At 48.4% G+C, this 19,760-nt stretch overlaps 1 protein-coding gene across 2 annotated transcripts in view; it reads right to left on the bottom strand.

Annotated features, from left to right (window-relative positions):
- GRIK5 (glutamate ionotropic receptor kainate type subunit 5) overlaps positions 1 to 19,760 on the bottom strand; it is a 35,172-nt gene that overhangs the window by 12,646 nt on the left and 2,766 nt on the right. The window contains exons 2-17 of one of the 2 annotated variants that reach the window (XM_043996320.1): positions 15,271 to 15,400; positions 14,596 to 14,760; positions 13,988 to 14,085; positions 13,739 to 13,904; positions 13,289 to 13,467; positions 9,883 to 9,936; positions 9,352 to 9,513; positions 8,282 to 8,434; positions 7,097 to 7,201; positions 6,766 to 6,873; positions 6,121 to 6,324; positions 4,933 to 5,049; positions 4,603 to 4,712; positions 3,602 to 3,775; positions 2,632 to 2,797; positions 343 to 568 (exon numbers count right to left, since the gene is read on the bottom strand). In XM_043996320.1, the coding sequence (XP_043852255.1) occupies positions 343 to 568; positions 2,632 to 2,797; positions 3,602 to 3,775; positions 4,603 to 4,712; positions 4,933 to 5,049; positions 6,121 to 6,324; positions 6,766 to 6,873; positions 7,097 to 7,201; positions 8,282 to 8,434; positions 9,352 to 9,513; positions 9,883 to 9,936; positions 13,289 to 13,467; positions 13,739 to 13,904; positions 13,988 to 14,085; positions 14,596 to 14,760; positions 15,271 to 15,349 (2,266 nt within the window). In that variant the 5' untranslated portion in view covers positions 15,350 to 15,400. The remainder of the gene's footprint in view (positions 1 to 342; positions 569 to 2,631; positions 2,798 to 3,601; positions 3,776 to 4,602; positions 4,713 to 4,932; positions 5,050 to 6,120; positions 6,325 to 6,765; positions 6,874 to 7,096; positions 7,202 to 8,281; positions 8,435 to 9,351; positions 9,514 to 9,882; positions 9,937 to 13,288; positions 13,468 to 13,738; positions 13,905 to 13,987; positions 14,086 to 14,595; positions 14,761 to 15,270; positions 15,401 to 19,760) is intronic. The other variant, XM_043996321.1, reaches the window with a different exon arrangement.

The raw sequence follows: 19,760 nt of genomic DNA, 5'->3' as shown, positions 1-19,760 counted from the left end.
AACCCTATGATCCATCTCCCCCATCCCTTCCTCATCTCCATATCCTCCTATAACTCCTATAATCTAGCTTTGCTACCTCTACATCCCCCAGAGTTCCCATCCTCAAAATCTCCATATATCCTTTTTATTTCTATCTTCAAATATCCATTTTCCCCAATATCCCTCTTCAATCCACCTCCCATCTGCGAGTACCCTATCTCCATATTCTTCTGCTTCTCCCATCCCTTAATCTCCTACCTCATCATCCCTCTATGTTCCTTATCTCCCCAACCCCATACCCCTACTTAATGCCCACATTCCTGGGTGGGTCTCCATGCTAAGGCCCATTGGGCCATGGCGCACCCAGTGGCATGCCGATGCCATAGCCCTTGGTATCGAGGAGGCCCCCAATCTGAGTGAGGTTGCAATTGAGGCGCCTGTGGTATTCATTCATGGTGGACTCCAACAAGAAAGCATATCGGGAGTTGAGGACTCGGGCGATGCCTTCCTCTGTGCTCTTCACAAATACACTGGGCTGCTTGGACTGCATGTAGTTCCACATCCGCTGGTAAGTCTGGTACCGAGAGTTCTGGATAATGTGGAAAGGTAGGGGAAAGGAACATCATGTGAATGTCATGATCCTCCATCATCTCTGCATCCCTTGTCCTGTATGAGCCCTTTCCTCTGACCCTCCTCTGCCTATCCAAGCCGCATTCAATTTCTCCACTCCACTTCTTCTCAACTAGAGGAGTCTTCTCTGATTAATCCATTCCTCTATATAACCTTTAGTGTCCATGAGCTTGTTTATATTTTGATAACTTTATTTTAATACAATTTGCTTTTTAAAAAATCCTGTGAAGGGCAGCGAGGTGGTGCAGTGGATAGAGCACTGGCCCTGGATTCATGAGGACCTGAGTTCAAATCCAGCCTCAGACACTTGACACTTACTAGCTGTGTGACCCTGGGCAAGTCACTTAACCCCAATTGCCTCACCGGAAAAAAAAATTCTTAAAAAAAATCCTGTGTATTTTATTTTATATGTTAAAAACACAAGTTGGAAAAAAAGATCCGTAGGCTTCATCAGACTGACTTCTTTTTTTTTTTTTAAAGTGAGGCACTTGGGGTTAATTGACTTGCCCAGGGTCACACAGCTAATAAGTGTTAAGTGTCTGAAGCCGGATTTGAACTCAGGCACTCCTGACTCCAGGGCCGGTGCTCTATCCACTGTGCCACCTAGCTGCCCCTAGACTGACTTCTTTTTTTTTTAAATTAATAAAGTATTTTATTTTTTTCCGTTACATGTAAAGATAGTTCTCAACTTTTGTTTATACAAGCTTTACAATTTCAGATTTTTCTCCCTCCCTCCCCTCCCTCCCCCTTCCCCTAGACAGCAGGTAATCTGATACAGGTTATATATATATAGACATAATAACATTAAACATATTTCTGCATTATAGACTGACTTCTAAAGGGGTCCCTGACTCACACAAAATAAATAAGAACCCTGCCTTATTTAGTAACCCCTTAGCAATTTGGGCTCCAGACCAGACCATTTTTTTCTCAAAATACCATACTCTGGGGGCAGGTAGGTGGCGTGGTGGATAAAGCACTAGCCCTGGATTCAGGAGGATCTGAGCCACTTGACACTAGCTGTGTGACCCTAAGCAAGTCACTTAACTCTCATTGCCATGCAAAAATAAAAATATTTAAAAATATATAAAAATCAAAATATCATACTCCTCCCAAGGACAAGGCTATATATCCCCCTAAAACTAGGGAAGCTTCCCAACAATTGTGCTACCTTTCCCTACTTCGACTGAGGGATTTCTTTCTTTCTTTCTTTTTTTTAATGTATTTTTTTTTGATGAGGCAATTGGGGTTAAGTGACTTGCCCAGGGTCACACAGCTAGTGTTAAGTGTCTGAGGCTGGATTTGAACTCAGGTCCTCCTGCCTCCAAGGTCGGGGCTCTATCCTCTGCTCCACCTAGCTGCCCCAGACTGAGGGATTTCTGAGAGCTATGATTTCCCTCTCAACCTTGGAGTTTCTGGAGAGCAAGAACCCATTCCCCACCTAAGACCCTGGAAGTCTGAGCTGTGCTGTCCTCCCTCAGGGCAAGGGTAAAGGTTTGGGCTATGTCTTCTCCTTAGATCAGAGTCTCCTTGAGAGAGGCCCTCTTTCTCAGGATGGGGAAGGGTGCTCCCTGAGGGCAGGTCCATGGTTCATTTCTTTGTCCCCCCCCTCCTGTCCCACTGGAGGTTTTCAATCCTTTCCCCACTCCTACCCCAACCCTCACCCTTGACTTATACTAGGTCCATTGTTGGCCAGGTGGGGAGGAGCTTAACCTGTCCCCAGATTCTCCAGGCATCCTCTAAGAGCTGTCCTTGGTGCTGAACCTGATCACCCAACCCAGCATTGACACAGTTCCCCTGCTCAGCCTAATTACGTTCTTTTCCAGGAGGGGCAGAAACTAACTGAAGGAAACACTGAGGAAAGGGACTGAGGATTTATGGAGAGAGAGGAGTGTAAGACATTGAGGGAAGAGACTGGGATAGTAGAAAATTAAGGACGACTAACTAGAGAGAAACTAGGGAGAGTGATGGGGACACACTGGAGGGAGATAAAGCCTAGGGAATGTTGAATTTTAAAAGTACCTGAAAAAAGGTCATGGTGGAGCCAGCATGGATGGTCCCATACTCAATATTGGTCTGGTCGGCCAAGTCATCAGCCGACTCCACTGGCACCTCCATTCGCTGCACGGTGAGAAAGGCCGCCAGGTTGGCCGTGTAGGAGGAGATGATGATGAGAGTGAAGGCCCACCTGGTGGGAGGGGGCAGTGACTCGCCCAAGTCCCCCTGGAAGCATCAGACCCCAGGCTCCTGGACTCTACTTGCTCCCTACTTGCTCTCCAATACCCTACCTAGACCCTGGAGCTTCAGGACTCATGCATAACCCATACTCTTCTCAACAGGAGTTTTCAAGAGTTGTTCCTTCACACTAACTTGGAAAGAGCTTGGGTTCTTATCCATCTGATTTTCAGATGGTTGGATGGTCTCTGCATTTCAGTTTCCTCAACACATAGTTGGATTTGATAAACTCTAAGGTCTAATCCAGCTCTGAAATTCTGTGTTCTATATTCTAAGGTCCCTTAAAATTCTGACATTCCCTGTTCTAATGGGGTATTATAAGGACCCTATCATCTTTGCCATTCTATTTCCTAAGGTTGCTTCCAACGCTAACATTTTATTTTCAAATGTCCTTCTTATCTCCAACATCCTATATTCTATATATCTTTCTCTGATCTGACATTCTCTGTTCTTAGGCCCCTCCCAATCCTAATATTATATGATGGGGAATTTTTCTAGATCCCTCTACAATATACAGGAGCAGGCTATTGGGAAGGTTGGATTCTAACCCCAGAACTGTCCCTGATATGCCATGGGTGACCTTGGGTGATTTATTCTCTCTCTTTGAGGGAAATAAACAGATTTCCCCAAATCTATAAAATGAAGATGTAGTTAATGGTCATCTCTAAGTGCCTTTCAGACTGCCAGGATCCCTCCACCCGCCTCCCACCGAGCTCCCCTGGCCCATGCCATCAGTCATGGTGATTAGTGTCCTCACCAGACCCCGCTGACACATCGAGTAGAAAGTGCCCGGGGCATGATCTCGGAGCCTTGCTGCATGAATCCCCCGACAGGGAACCATAAGCTGTTGCCAAGGGTATACTGGTTCTCCACCACATGGGGACGTGCTCGGAGGCATGGGTGAGGGTTATACCACTCATAGGGACTTAGCCTGCAGGAACATGGAGAGATGGGCCATGGCAGAGACAAGGAATAGCAGGCAGACACACAGGCAGAAAGACAGATGGGAAATAAGCAGTCAGGGGAGATGGGGGAACTGTAGAAGTGGGGAAAGGGGATAGGTGATTCTTAGTGACCCAGGGAGAGGAAAGAGACAAGAAGGGAGAGAGACAGAAGGAGATCAATAAGGAAAGAGATGAGAAGAGGGATACACAAGAGAAGGGCAGTCAGTCACAGAAACAGTAAGAGACTGAAAAGAAAGGAAAGAGCGAGAGATAGGGTGGGGAGGGAGGGAAGGAGGGAGAGGGAGAGAGAGAGAGAGGAAGAAGGATAGGGACAGAGACAGGGACTTAGGGTATGAAGTTGGAGAAGAGGGAGGCACTGAGAAGGTAGAGGCAGAGAGGAGGAAGATAAAAAGAAAGACAACAGAGAATGATTGACAGACATATGGGAAGAGAACTGAAAGGAACAAAGAAGTGGGGCTCAGGGACTGACAGAAAGAGACAAGGAAAGACCAAATCAAAAGAAATACAGGAAAAGAGAAGAAGAGACAGATAAAGATGAGAGACAGGGTCTGAGGCAGAAGAAATCAGGTTAGGGCAGAGGTAGACAGGGAGGGACTAGGAGGGACTGAGAGAGACCAGGGTAAAGGTAGAGGAATCGTATGGGGGGCAGAGGGGAGGAAAGAGGTAGATGGTGCTTGATGAGATGGGGAGGGACCAGGGAAGGGGCAGAGATGGATAGAGCCTAGGGCCAGGACAAGAGACAGAAAGTGAGGTCCAGGGAGACAGAGATACAGAAACAGGATCCAGGCCTCACCTGGCTGCCAGGAAAAGGACACAGCTAACAGCCAGGTAAGCCAAGAGCATGAAGAGCCACACAGCAGGTGAGAAGGGATCGAGGAAGGAGAAGTAGCCAGGCTTTCGACCCTGGGGCAGGGGGAGAGAGCCAGGTGTCAGTAACTCTAGTGCCCACTCCCTCAAAGATACAGGTAATTTCATCCCCAAGCACCCCACCCCACTCCCTCTAGAATACCCATTTCCCAAATCTCTCAGCTTCCATTCCCCTGGAAACTCAAGCAGCCCAACCCCCATTTTGCACCTCCTCAGAGACCCAGACACTTGATGAACTGGCCTCAGGGACCCCTACCATGTGCACTCTGTAGAGGATGCTGATCCCAAGGGTCATGAAGGGTTTAGAGAAGTCTATGACCTTCTCCCGCTCAGCTGTAATTGTGAACGCAGCCACTGCCAGGTCTGCTTTCTGCTGGGGATGTGGGGGTGAGAGACAGAGAGGAGAGGGAGTAAGGGAGAGGAGAGAAAGAAAGAGGTTGGGGGGGGGGGAAACAGGGCGAGGTGGAGACAAAGAGAGAGACAGAGGGAAAGGAGAGAGACAGAGAGATTCAAAGAGGCATGGGGAAACAGAAACATGTAAAGATATAAAAACCCAAGATGGAGAGACAAGGAAAGTTAGAAAAAAGATGTGAGGAAGGGAGACAGATACGATGTTAGACCAAGAGAAACAACCCAGGTGTTTTGGGAGGGGAGGGAGTGAAGAAGAGGATGAACAGCTCATTGGAGTCCAGGAAGCTATTTCCTTCCACATAAGCCCTAGCTCCCCCTCTGGCCTGAATTCTTGCCCCAGTCTCCCCTAATGACTTTGGTCTCTTCTCCTCCCATATCTCTGGCTCAGACAACTGGATTCTTCTCCCTACAGCTTACCTCACATTGAACTCTGTCCTTATTCAGGGACTTCCGGGGAGGTTTTTTGAATCCCTTTATAGTCATTTTCCTCATCCTGGCACTCAGGCCTCTGAGGTCACTCTCTACCCTTCTGTCAGACTCATCACCCACCTGCAATACCCTCCCCACTCTTTAAAAAAATTTCTTTTTTATTTCTTTACTTATTTATTATTATTATTATTGTTATTATTAGTATTATTATTGTTATTTGTGGGGCAATGAAGGTTAAGTGACTTGCCCAGGGTCACACAGCTAGTAAGTGTCAAGTGTCTGAGGCCAGGTTTGAACTTGGGTCTTCCTGAATCCAGGGCCGGTGCTTTATCCACTGTGCCACCTAGCTGCCCCCACCCTTCCCACTCTTGTCTGAAGCCTTGTCAAGTCATTTTCCCCTCTAAAAATGAGAAGACTGGACTTAATGGTCATCAAGATCCCTCCCAGCTCAGACATCCCCTGTTCTAAGGTCCCTGCCATCTTCAACATTCTTTGTTCCATGGCCATTTTTGCTCACTCTCTGTCCCTCTCTCCCTGTGCTCTACCCCCATTCATTGGTCCTCCCCCACCCTCCTTGGGCTCAAGAGTTCCCCCTGCCCCATACCCGGTTGATGAGTTCCCCAACCATTCCAGTCCAGGAGCCATTGGGCTCTGGGGCCCCATAAAGCCCATCTTCTACTAGCCGAAGTCGGAAGCGAAAACGGAGCAGCTCAGCCAGCTCTCGAAGCATGTCCACACAGAAGCCTTCAAACCGCTCATTTCCTGACAGAGACTGGAAGTTGGGCCTTCGCATGACGTATGGATTCTCCTGGGGAAGGGGAGGAGGAACAGGGACCTGAATGGGTAGAGCTTACAGCTCCAGGATCAAGGATTAGATAAAAGTGAGTAAGATCAGAAATGGAGAGCCCACAATTCTCAATTAAGGATTTAGGATCAGGGATCAAGGACCTAGGATCAAGGTTCAGGGACTCAAGAAAGAGCAAGGATTCCAAATAAATTATCAGGGATTGAAGATTAGAAATCACCTAATTAGAGAAATAGAAGTTAAGAGAATAGGAAAGAGCCTCAGGGGCTAGGTGGAGTCTCCCAAGGGCAGGACCTATCTCCTTCAAAGAGCAAAGAGTTCTGCAGTTTTATAGACATGCGCCCTGTTGTCCCTGGGGAACAGTTCTTAGAGATCTAAAGTTCGGTCTCTCCCAAGTTCTGTTCCTTCCCAATCAAAGTCCCCTCCCTGTCCTCTGCCTCTTACCAAGATGGTGGTGACCACCAGGGTTTTGTTGGCTAAGGTCTGGGACAGGTTGATGTCCAGGGTGGTGGCATTCATAGCCAGGGTCCGATTGGAGTACCACACCCCGATCTGGAAGGAGGAGACAAGTTCCAGCCCAACCTTGTGGAGACAGAAGTGTCCAACCCCCCCCTTCCCACCCCCAGTCCTAAATCTTCAGGGACCCAAACACCTGGGTTCCATGCCTGTTTCAGGACCCAGGCATCTAGTCCTAGCTCCACCCTTCCCAGGAATTCCAGCATCCATCTCCTCCAACCCTCCCAGTTCAGGAAACTAGGTGATCAGCCCCACTCACCTCCCGATGACCCTCCCGGGACTTCTCTAGGATCCTCAGGGTGTAGTTGGTCCGTTGACCTTTGCTGTTGAACTCAACTCGCCCAGTCAGCCCATCATACTCTACCTAGCCAGGGAGGGGAGGTCGGGGAGGGGACAGGCACGGAGGGTAGAACAGAGGAGGGCAGGAGAGATAGAGACAAATGGAGACAGAAAGACAGAAATATACCCAGAAGAAGAGTCAGAGAAACAGAAACCAGCAGGAGACAGAGAGATACCCAGAGGCGGAAAGCGAAATAGAGGGACAGAAGGGGAGGAGACAGTTCAGAGAAAGAGTTAGAGACCAACAGAAAGACAGAGATCGGTAGGGAGAGAGTGATAACAAGAGGCAAAGGGGATGGAAATGAGGCAGGGAGGAAAACCCAGAAACACATAAAGGCAAAACAGAGAGAGATGGGAGGCGGGAGAAGTGGAGAGATACCTCAAGAAAAAGACAGACACACCCAGAAGAAGCGATAAGTGAAGAAGAAAGCAGACACAGAGGCAAATGGACAGAGGAAAGAGATAGGAAAGTCCAAGCAAAAAAAATGAGAGGGACAGAGAGATGGATAGAGAAACAGAGAGACCCGCCCCCCCCCAAGAGAGAAGGCATGAGATGGAGAAGAAACAAGACCCGAAAAAGATGAAGACAGAGAACAACATAGAAATGGAGAGAGAAATGGTAAAAACAACAGAGACAGAAAGGTGTGGGCAGTTAGACCCAGACAGACCGGCAGATCCAGAGAGTAAAGTAGGCTTGACAGAGATCCTCCCCACCCCACCCCCACTCCCGCCCATAGAGATACAGAAGGAGAAGGAACCAGAGACAATCATGTAGGTGCCCACAGACTCAGAAATGTCCAGAAGGAAGTGGCAGTTTCAAAGATAGACATAGGCCAAGAGGGAGTGGAGAGTCCCCCATGGTCAAGATTAGAAATATGGATGGAGAAAAATAGAAAGAAACCCCCAAAGTGAGACATAGAGACACAGAGACAGAAGAAAAATACCCCCACATACACACATAGAGACAGAGAGGAAGTACCCAGAAAGCCCAAGATATAGGGGCTGAGGCCAGGGCAGAGAGGGGAGCAAGGATGGACACACAGTAGGTTTCCCACCCCTGAAGCCCCAGCCAAGCTTCATCCTAGTCCCCAGCCTGCCAGCTCACCATTCGAAGGTAGTTCATGAGGCTAGTCCCATGGGGCCAGATGTTGGAAGAGGTGCAGGCCAACGGTTTCACACCAATCTCCTGACTTCGATTCAGCTCTCTCACAGCACTCACAACCACATGCACAGCGTCAAACATCAGGGCTGCAGACAACTGGGGTGGGGGGGAGAAGCAATGGAGCTCAGCAAGGGCAAAGCCTGAAGAAAGCCCCCAACCCCCTGCTCATCCTCAAAGACAACAGAGCCTTTCCTTCCATCCTTCTCTTTTCCTCCTTCCCTCCATCTCTATCTCTTCTCCTCTCCTTTCATCATTCTCCCTCTATCTCTCTGTCTCCCTGTATCCTTCTTTCTTCATCTTTTTCTCTGTCTTTCCTTATAGCATCTCCTCCACCTCTGCCTCTTCCTGCCTCCATCACTTCGCATCCTTCTTTTCCCATTCCTCCTTTTGTCTGTCTGTTTCCTTGGCTTTATCTGCCTCTATCCTCCTCTTTCCCTGCATTGTCCCATCCCTCAATCTCCGCCTCTATCTCTGTCTCACCTGATATCTCTCCATCCCTCTCTTTAGTTTTATGGCTCCTCCCTTGCTTCATATCCTGGTCTCTTTCTCTCTGCCTCCATATTTTTCTAATTAATTTTTTTTCAATTAACAAGCATTTATTTTCTCTCCCTCCCCCCTCTTCTCCCTACTGGAAGAAGAAAAGGAAAAGAATGGAAACCCCTTGTAATAGATGTTCAGTCTCTGTTTCTGTCTTTCTTTCCCCGGGTCTATCAGACCAGTTGTTCTATGGTCTGAAGGGGAGGGCAGGGTTATTTCTGTGTTTCTTGGGGGTACCCATGGTGTGTATGTATGTATGTATTATGCATATTTTGTATGTTTACACCCATACATATATACATTTGGGTACATGCGTTTCATGTGGCTGGGTTCTGTCTATATTTGGGTGCATCTATTTATGTACTTCAGGAATCGTGTGTGTGTGTGTGTGTGTGTGTGTGTGTGTGTGTGTGTGTGTGTGTGTGTGTACATGCCTGCGTGTCTGTCTAGAGGCAGCAGGGAAGGCAGAGGCTCACCGCTGGACCCGGATACATGCTGGCCTCACAGTTCTCTCTCCAGGACATGTTGAGGCTCCGAACAAACTCCAGGTAGAAGGGGTGGGATGTGTTGAACATGGAGAAGCCCAGAATGTTGGATGAGTCCTCCACAATGCCATCCAGGTGGAGAATAGGAAAATCCTAGGGGCAGGGAGGGGGTGGGGGATCAGGACCCAGGGAGGGAAAGGCTCAGAGCCTGGGACAGGGAGAAGGGAGGCTCGGAGCCTGAGATGGGGAGAGGCAAGGCTCAGAGAGGGATACTTAAGACCTAGGGACAGAGAAGGGGAGGCTCAGAACCTTAGATAGGGAGAGGAAGACTCAAGCCCCATGGACAGGGAGTCTGGAAGTCATAGGAAAGGGAAAGAGGCTCAAAGTCTAAGACAGGGAAAGGTTGCTTAAGGTTTAGAATAGAGAGAAGAAACTGAGGAGCAGTGGGTAGATAACTGAGAAATGTTGGCTCAGGGGAAGAGGCAGGTGGGCAAAGGTAGGGGAAAAAAGGGGAGGACTCACCATGGTTGTGAGGATGTATTTATAAAACGCTGAGGTCATCCCCAACTCTGAGGCCTGGAGGGAAAAGAGACAGTGGGGAGGGGGGAGACAAAGACATACCAATGGAGACCCCCAAAGGGATGGAAATATAAAGACGGTAACAGAAACAAGATACAGTCAGAGAGAAAGATGGACATGGACAAAGAGATGTGGTGGCAGAGATATAGATAAAAGCAGAGACACATAGGGGAGAAATAAGAGAGAGACAAAAGCAGAGACACCGAGAGAATTAAAACCAATGACAAAATAGAGGAACCACCTATTTAGAGACAGGAACACAGGCATGGACTTAGAGGCCAGGACAGAGAGCCACACAAAAGGACAGGTAGAATTTGTCAGGGGATGGCAGAGAGAGGGTGCTAGGGCCCATGAGGCAAGTTCAACATGCTCTCTCTCCATCGCCTGTTTCCATCTCTACTCCCTGCACCCATCTGAAATTGGGAGACCAAGGAAGGAAAGCGGAATTTCAAAGCTCAAAAACCACTGGGGGCAGCTAGGTGGTGCAGTGGATGGAGCACCAGCCCTGGAGTCAGGAGGACCTGAGTTCAAATCTGGCCTCAGACACATAATACTAACTAGCTGTGTGACCCTGGGCAAGTCACTTAACCCCAATTGCCTCACCAAAAACCAAAACAAAACAAAACAAAACAAAAAAACCACCATAGAGTGTGCCGGGAGGCGAGGGGCAAAGGGGCATAGGTGGACTCACCTCTACCCCATTCCAGAAAGCCAAGATCAGCACTTACATTTGTTCCTATTTCTATTTTCCCAAGTATTCTACAGTTTGAAAAGCACCTCATCTCTCCCCTTCACGGTTCATGTCTCTCTCCCCTCCCCCTCAGGTACCCCTCTCTGCCCCTCAGTGTCCTTCTCCACAGAATCACAGCATCTCAGAATCAGAAGGAACCTGTAAGGCCATCCCCCCTAATCTGCTCCTGACCAAGAAGTCTTTCAATTCTCATTAAGTGATCATTCCGCCTCTGCTGGCAGACCTCCAAAGACAGGGAATCCACCATGCTGGGACAGCCAATTCCACTTTAGAAGAGATCTTATTGTTAGGAAATTGTTCCACCCTTCCAGCCCAAATCCATCTCAGCAATCTCCACCCGCTACTTATGGCTCTCCCCTCTGGGACCAAAAAGAGAAAGTTGTAATATCCCTTCCACACAACAATCCTTCAAGGCAGTGATCTTTGTGTACCCCCACCCCACTCTAAGTTTCACTTCTCTCATAATCAAAAGGTTTAGTGTCAAACTCAATAGAAATGTAGGACACTTAAACCCAAATAAGGACCCCTGGGGGCTGCATTTTGACTTAGAAAACTAGGTATTCGCACTTCTAAGTTCTATTGTATTTTTATTAATTTTGTTAAATATTTCCCGATTACATTTCAATCTGCTTCAGGCAGACCTCTGAAGTGTTGGAGGCTGCCAGCCTGCTGCTGCTGGAAGTGTGTTTGGCACCTCTGATCTAGAGGACTTTCACTATCCCAACCATTGCTAAGATGGCTCAGTTTATAAATGTCTTTCCTAGAATGTAGTATCTAGAACTGAGCACTTCTGACTTTCCTTCAGTTTTTTCTTTTTGGATGCTAAAATCCCTTAATCACAAAGACCCTTTATCTAGCCACAGTTTGTCCTTGAGTTCTGGACCTAGAGTTTGAAGACCCAAGTTTGAATCCAATATCAGACAGTTACTAGATTGTGACCCTGGACAAGTCACTTAACCCCTATCTGCCTCAGTTTCTTCATCTGTAAAATGGAAATAACTTACTTCCTACCTCCCAGGATTGTCATGAGGATCAAGCGAGATATTATCTGCAAAGCACTTTACAAACCTTGAAGTGCTGTATGACTGTTAGCTGTTATTATTCTTATTGATATTATCTTGATTAAATAAATCTTATAAAATTAAACTCATTATCCTAGTCTGTCTATATGTTTTTGAAGCCTATTCACTTAGCTATTGATCCTAGCTTTGAATCTTCTGCAAATTGGATGAGGATGCCAGCTATGAGTTCAGAACATTAATGGATAAAAAATAAAAATTAAGAAAAGCTAAATAGCCCAGTCTCAAGCACAGATCTCTGGGTGCCTTCATTAGAGACCTCCCTCCAAGTTGACATTGAGCACTTAAAAGCTATTTTGGGTGCCAGTCTTTAAGCAAGCTCTGAATTCCATACTTTCTTTCTCCATTCCTCTGTATTCTTCAGTCTTGCCTCTCTATACCTTATTTTCCCTAAATAGATTGTCATAAGAATAGGTAGCTACCTTTTATATTGAGCTTAGGGGGTTTGTGAAGCCCTTCACGTACATAATTTCATTTGATTCTCACAACAGCCCTGTGCTATTATAATAATACCATTTTATAGATGAGAAAACTGAGGCTGAGACAGTCACTTGACCGCTGTCATACAGCTATGTGTCTGACACAGGATCTGAACTCAGGCCCCACACTGTGCTCTGGCACCGCTTAGCTGCCCCTACTAGTAGTTCACATCTCTCCATCTTGTCCTCAAAGATATCATGACTTCATCAAATGTTTTGCTAAAATTGAAGTAAATTATTCAGCATCCCCCTATCAGTCTAGAAAACCTGTCAAAAAAACAAACAAATGAGTCTACTCTGGTGTGACCAGCTCATTATGAAACCATCGTAACTGATCACTGCTTCCTTTCCTGGGGGTGCACAAACCAACCCTTTTTACAAAACACCCTAGGATATGACCAGAAATTGAAATCAAAAGCACTAGTCAGTAATTTACAAATCCTACTCTTCCATTTTTGGAAAATCTGGACATTTGCCTTTCTCCATCTTCCAAAACTCATGGGTCACGATCTCTCCCTCTCTCTATCCTTCATCCTCCTCTCTCTCTTTCTGTTCCTTAGTCTTCCCCCTTTTTCTTTCCTTCAGTCACCCTTCTCTTGGTCTTCCTCAGTCTGTTCCCCATCTCAACTCATCATTTTTTCTACCCCATCTCACACATCAGTGATTTCATGCTCACATCAACCCTGGGAGGAAGGGGACAGCAGGCATCACTGCTCCCATTCTAAGGGAAATGAGCTTCAGAGGGGGCAGCTAGGTGGTGCAGTGGATAAAGCACTGGCCCTGGATTCAGGGGGACCTGAGTTCAAATCCGGCCTCAGACACTTGACACTTACTAGCTGTGTGACCCTGGGCAAATCACTTAACCCTCATTATCCAGCAAAAAAAAAAAAAAAAAGCAAAACAAAACAAAACAAACAAATGAGGTTCAGAAAGGGAGTGACAAAGAGAGGTAATGGGTCAATGGGCCCTGAGGGCAAAAGACCAGGATCGAAAGGGTCAGAGGGGAGAAAGTTGGAGGTTAGAGGGAGAGCACCACAGACCTTCTTGAGGATGAGGTGGGAGATGGAAGCGTTGGCATCGATGATGATGGTGGAGACCTTGTCGTCCCGGATTTCTTTGAGCAGAGGCGTAGGGTCCCGGCTTTCGTCAAGCATCCGAACTGACAAAGTCTCCTTGGAGATCAGGAAGCCTCTAACCAGCTCCTCCAATCTCAGCAGGCCTGGGGGAGAAGGGAGCAAGTTTGGGGTCAGGTTTCCTGGAGACTGGAAGAGACACTGAGGAGGTGAGAGAAGTGTCGGGAGGTAGTGGGTAGGCTGAGAACCTGAACACCTGAGTCCCCGGGGGTTGGGGGGTGGGGATGGGGACTAGAGCTCCCACGGATAGAGAGATCATAGACTGAGGAGACCGAAGCACGGCTGCCCCTCTGAGCAAGAACTCTGGACCCTTAAGAATGGTAGGAGGAGAGATCATGCTTGGGTCCCCTCCCTCACACTCCGCCTTGGCACAGATGAGGCTGGCTGAGGGGTAGTTGAAGGACTTGAGAATTCGGGAGACAGCCAGACTGACGTCCTCGTTGCTGGGGTAGAGACTGACAGAAGCAAATCGAAGGTACTGGAGTCGGGGGGTCTCCTCTGGACCCACCTTAATGTGGGGGATCTGGAAAAGGGGACAGAGAAAGGACTGTAGCCCTCCGTATTTGGCCCTGCCCTAGTCCCTCCAGCTGCCCCACTGCCCCTTACCTCCTTCTCCCCACAGATGTGGCTGACGATGGAGGCTGATGCTGGGCTGGAAGAGGGTCCTAGGACCGACACGACCCCTTTGGGCAGGATCTGGCACACTTTGGAGGGCAGAAAGGGAACCTCCCATCAGGCACAGGCTCCAGACCCTGCCCCCTCCCCTCTTCAAGTGGAGTCTTGCCATTCCCTTAGCCTTCCCTGCTCTGACATCCCTGGGCCAAGGACAAAGAAACTGTCAGGTCTTGGCTCCCGGGTGAAGTGTTGACTCAAGTTCTGGCTGTTGCTGGTGGCCATGCAGACCCACTGAATTGTCCTTTCTGGGACCCATGCATGGTTCCTTGGGGTCTCCCTTCAAATCAGAGACTGAGGAGTCCCCTCTCCCCCTCGATTTGATCTGCATTTTCAATAGATAATTGGCCAAAAGGGGACCCGATGGCAAGAGATGAGGGAAAGAAGGAAACTGGAGGACAGAAAGATGGAGGGGCAAAGAGAGGAAAGGAAAGGAATAAGGAAGACTAAGGGGAAGAGAGAAAGCGGGCCTGGGGCCCTGCCTTGTCTCCCTCTGTAGGTTGGGGGAAGGCCCCCTGCCCCCAGCCCCTGACCCCGCTCACTGGTGTCCGTAGTCTCGTACTGGCTGTCTCTCTGGAGCTCAAAGATGTCCACTTCCACTCGGGCCTTGGCTGGGACTTCGATGATCCCGTTGATCTGTTCCCGGGCGAGGGCCAGGGCCAGGCGTTCTCCCCGGCCACACACAGTCTGGTCGTCCAGGATAGCGGCTGTGGGGACAAGAGGCTGGGAGACCAGAGGCCCCTGAGAGAAGCAGCCCTCAGGGATCAGTATGCCTAAATCCCTGTAGAGGCAGGGAATGGGGGATGAGCACTCCTGGATCCCTTAGGACCAAGAACTAGTAGATTAGGGGTCCTGAGTCTCTGAGGATCAGGGACCGAAAGACCTGTACACCTGGGTCTCTGCTGTTCAGGGCTTAGGGTATCAGGGATCCTGGGGACATTGAGACCAAGGGCCAGGACATCGGGGCGCCTGCGTCCCTGAGGGTCAGAGCTGGATGCTTGCCAGAGGTCAGGATATTGGATACCTGAGGGGGTGGGAGCTTGTCAATAAGAATATCTGGGTCACTCAAAGGCAAGGGACCAGGAGGCGCAGGGCCCGAGGGATCAGAAAACTTGGGTCTGGGAGTGGGCAGGGCAAAGGAGTGAGGATGCATATGTCCTTGTGGGGTATGAGGACCCAGGGTCTCTGTGAGAGGAGAGGGGTGGGGAAGGCCTCACCCATGCGCAGGGAGGACAACACCTGACGGCTGGGGTGGGCGAAGGCAACAATCAGCAGCAGCAGCAGCTCCGCCGGCATCTTCCTCCCCTCCTCATGGAGAAGCTGCTGCCCGAGGCCCCCACGCACCACCTACAAAGGAAAAGCCATTCCCAGTCTACCAAGCAAAGACAACAGCCCCAGGGCACTGCGGAGGAGAAAGTCCAGCCGGACACTTCGCTAAAGGAAGGTCCTCGCTTTAGGCCACAACTAAGGGAGGAGATGGTAACCCTGAAGCATATCTGGGGGCAGAGAGGTCATGGGCTCGGGGGCACTCCTCCAGAACTTTGCTGGCAGACACTTCACAGTCCTGGGACTGGGGGCGGGGGCAGGACTCAAGGCCACATTGCTAGCAGGGAGCTCACAGGCTGCGAGTACTTCTGGGGAGGTGAGAAGAGGACCCTGCTGAGAGAGGGAGCTTGTGCTCCCACCTCCCACCCACACCAGGCTCTGCTAAGGGAAGGAGGCTGATGAGGCTTGGGGACGCGTGGAATGGAACGCTGGAGCAGAGCTCACAGTCCAAGGGCATTGTTAGATTGGAGGTGAGGAGAGCTTTGAGCCCAGGGTCACGGCCCCAGGGAATGACTACAGAGAAATTGGGGTGGGGGAGGAGCTGGAGATGGGTGCAGAAGCTCATAGTCCTTGTGGCACCACTGGAGAGGGATAGCTCACAGTCCAGGGAAACTGCTTCAAGTTTGGGGGAGCTCAGAGTCCCCAAAGAAGAGGTCCTTGTGTGATAGGGTCGCAGAGAGGCTACCCCAACCCCGGAATCAGAATCAGGGCCAGGAAGCAGCCCCCGCCCCTATCACTGGGCAGGCGCCTGTCACTAGGCAACAGAAGGCGGCTAGAGAGGATGCAGCGGTCACCAGGCAACAATATCCCAGCCCAGATCCCTGCCACCTCCCCTCCCTTGACGTCCAGCTTTCCCACAATCCCAGGGGGCTGGGGCCTGAAAACTAGGATACAGGGGGTGGGAGACAGAGAGAGAGAGAGAGAGAGAGAGAGAGGGAGGAAGTGAGAAGCACAAAGGTGACAAAGATGAAGAACAGAAGAATAGGAGGGAAAGATAGAGAGGGAGGGGGGAGAGACAGAGCAAGAGACTGAGAGTCATCAGGGAGAGACATAGAGAGAGAGAAGGACAAAGATTCAGAAGGAGAGAAGGAAGAAGAAAAGGAAAGAAAGGAAAAGAGAGGAGGAAGAGACAGAGAAATGGAAAATAGTGGAAAAGGCAAGGCAGAGGGCAACCTTTCAAAAATGATGTACTTGGCCCCTGTTCTCATGCCCTGGGGGAAGGTGGCAGGCTTTCAAGACAAGAAGGTACCTTAGAGACCATTTATTCCAAACCTCCCATTATACAGATGGGGAAACTGAGCCTCAAAGAAGGTAAAGGGTTCCCACCATGAGTCAGACAGAGGCAGCAGCCCACCACTGCCTTTCACAAATATCCTCTGTTCCACCCCCACCCCACCCCTACACACACCCTTCCCCCAGTCCTTCCCATCAGAAAGATACTGAGGTTTACCAGCAACCTTGGGAAAGATCAGCTCCCCCAGGGAAGAGGTGAACCTTTAGGTCATCCATAGAAACAGACCCTTAAAGCTAGAAGGCACCCTAGAAGACATTGAACCCCAACCCATGCTAAGAGAAGTCTTGAAGACAGAGTCCAAACCCTGGACTCTCCCCATTACACCTGTGTGACCTTGGACAAGTCCTCTAACCTCTCTGAGTCTTCATTTCCTTATTTGTAAAATGAGAAGTAATGACTCAATGTCCCTTCCATCTCTAAATGTATCATCTTAGTGACCTCCAGTGATAGGGACCTCACTGCCTCTCTACATCACTCTCTTCCAGACCGTTCCACCAGAGGATGGGGTTCCTGCTGACATTTTTTCCTTATGCCAAGCCAAAGGCTGCCACTCTATAGCTTCGCCCACTGCTCTTTGTTCTGCCCAATAAGAACCAGACTAAGCCATTCCCCACAGGCCAAGCCAAGCCTCCAGATATTTGAAGACAATTATCATGGTGTCCTTGAGTTTTCTCCCATCTCTGTATATACATCCCATGGTCTCCGGTCCCCTTGCCACCCCATTCGACCTCCTCTGGATGAATCCTGACATATCACTGCCTCATCTCAACTGTAGTGCCAGAATGGGGTGTTATACAGCTCCACCACCATGGTGGGAAGGAGTTTCATTAGTGAATCTAACACTAGGCTTAGGTCAACAGAAGGAGGGTGGAGGATTTTTGATGGGAGATCCAGGATCCCCTGAATTTCTTCCCCACCCCTCTCCTAGCAGACCTGAAATTCAGAGAGTATTAGAACTAGGGGTGAGGGAGCTTGTAGGCCCAAGGCAGAGAATACCAGAGCCAGGAGAGACCTTAGAGCATTGAATGACACAACTTGGGAAGGACCTTAAGACACCGAATGCTGACCTAGGAGTCAGACCTTAGAATATGGAATGTCATGTCCAAAGGACTCATGATAAAAAAATGCTATCCATCTCCAGAGAAAGAATCAATGGACTCCCAGTGCACATTGAAGTATAATTGTTTTATTTTTCTTGCTTTAAAAAAATGTGGCTACTATGGAAATGTTTTGTATGGTTTCACATGTATAATTGATATCATATAGCTTGCCTTCTCAGTGGGTGGGGAAGAGGATGGGAGGGAGAGAAATAATTTGGAACTCAAATTTTAAAAAGAAAAGAATGCTAAAAATAAGTAATCATTTTTAAAAATTTAAAGCAACATTTTTTTTCTGTTTAGAAAAAAAAAAAGGACATGGAATGATGGAGTGGCAGAACTGGGAGGGACTTTAGGACAAGAAATGCCAGAGAGGGGGCATAGGTGGTGCAGTGGATCAAGCACTGGCCTTGGATTCAGGAGGACCTGAGTTCAAATCCAGCCTCAGACACTTGACACTTAGCTAGCTGTGTGACCCTGGGCAAGTCACTTAACCCTCATTGCCCTGCAAAAAAACCCCAAAAAACAAACAAACAAAAAAAAAAAAAGAAATGCCAGAGAACACCAGACTTGGAGAAGACCTTAGAACATGTAATGTCAGAGCCGGGAGGCACTTTAGAATACAAGATGTCAGTCCTTGAAAGGATCTTAGAACAGAGACTGTCAGAGCTCGACTTGGACCATAGAACATAAAATGTCTGAGACAGGAAGGACCTTCGAATGCAGACCACAGAATGTCCTAGTTGGAAGGGAAGAATAGAGAATATATACTTTCAGAGGCTATAGGAACCTTAGAATAAATAAAGACTGTCAGAGCTGGAGAGCAGAGTGGCAGAGATAGAAGGGACCTTAAAATAGAGAATATCTGAGCAGGAGGAGACATTAGAATATAGAATGTCAGACACGGAAGAGATCCAGAAAGCAGGATATCAGTGCCAGGAGGGACTGGGGAACAGATACTGCCAAAGTTGGGGATGGACCTCACAACACAGGTGTCTGAAATGGGAAAGAACTTAGACTACAAAGCATAAGCTCTCAGGACCAAAAGGAACCTAAGAAGACAGATCATACTATTTCAGAGACTGGAGGGAACTTAGAACATAGACTGTCAGAACTGGGAGGAACCTTAGAACAGAAAAGATCTGACCTGGGAAGCCCCTTAAAGATTTTCTGCTCCAGTCCCTTCATATACAAGTTATGAAATGAAATAACGTATAGAAATGCTTTGTAAACAACAAAGTGCTGCACAAAAAGGCTATTATTGCTGTTTTTATTACTGTTTTTAGAATAACTAACAGCCAGAATTTCCCAGTATTATAGGAACCCAAGTGTCTTGACTCCCAGTCATTTGAGAAGCTTTGGATAACCTGAGGAGACTTGGATGGGGAGGACTGGGAGAGAGAAGATCATTAAAGAAACTTTGGACAGCTCCTGGGGTGACTATAGTCACAGATTGGAAGTCAGGAAGAAAACCTGTGACAATTCTAGTCTCAATCCTGACTTACTGTGTGACCTTGGGCAATTACCTTTCCCTCTCTGGGCCTCAGTTCCCCCATGTGTAAAAAACACTAGATAGACTCTGAGAGCTGACCCTTTGAGCTCTGCAAATTTGTGCTTTGTAATTCTGGGTCACACCTTACAAATGGCTGGCTAAAGGATCCCTGAAGGTGGGAGACCAAGAGGAAGGAAGAGGTCACTTGGGTGAGAAACATGAGTCATGTGAAGGTAGGAACCAGTAAGGAAGAAAAGTGGGAGGGTACAAGAGTGTGTCCAAAGGGAGACAGGGAAGAGGAGAACCCCAAGTGAGAGACATGGGAATGGAGATAGAAACAGGGACCAGAATATAAAGATGGAGGACATATACAGAGATAAATAGAGAAGAAAGAGATAGATATGGGGGGGGGAGAGAGAGAGAGAGATGGGCAGAGTAGGAAACACATGATTGACAGAGATAGAGAAAAGAGAGAGGAGAGGAAGAGTAACTGAAAGA

The sequence above is a fragment of the Dromiciops gliroides genome, chromosome 3, assembly GCF_019393635.1.
Source record: "Dromiciops gliroides isolate mDroGli1 chromosome 3, mDroGli1.pri, whole genome shotgun sequence".
Lineage (NCBI taxonomy): Eukaryota > Metazoa > Chordata > Mammalia > Microbiotheria > Microbiotheriidae > Dromiciops > Dromiciops gliroides.
This window is presented reverse-complemented; position numbering and strand designations above follow the sequence as displayed.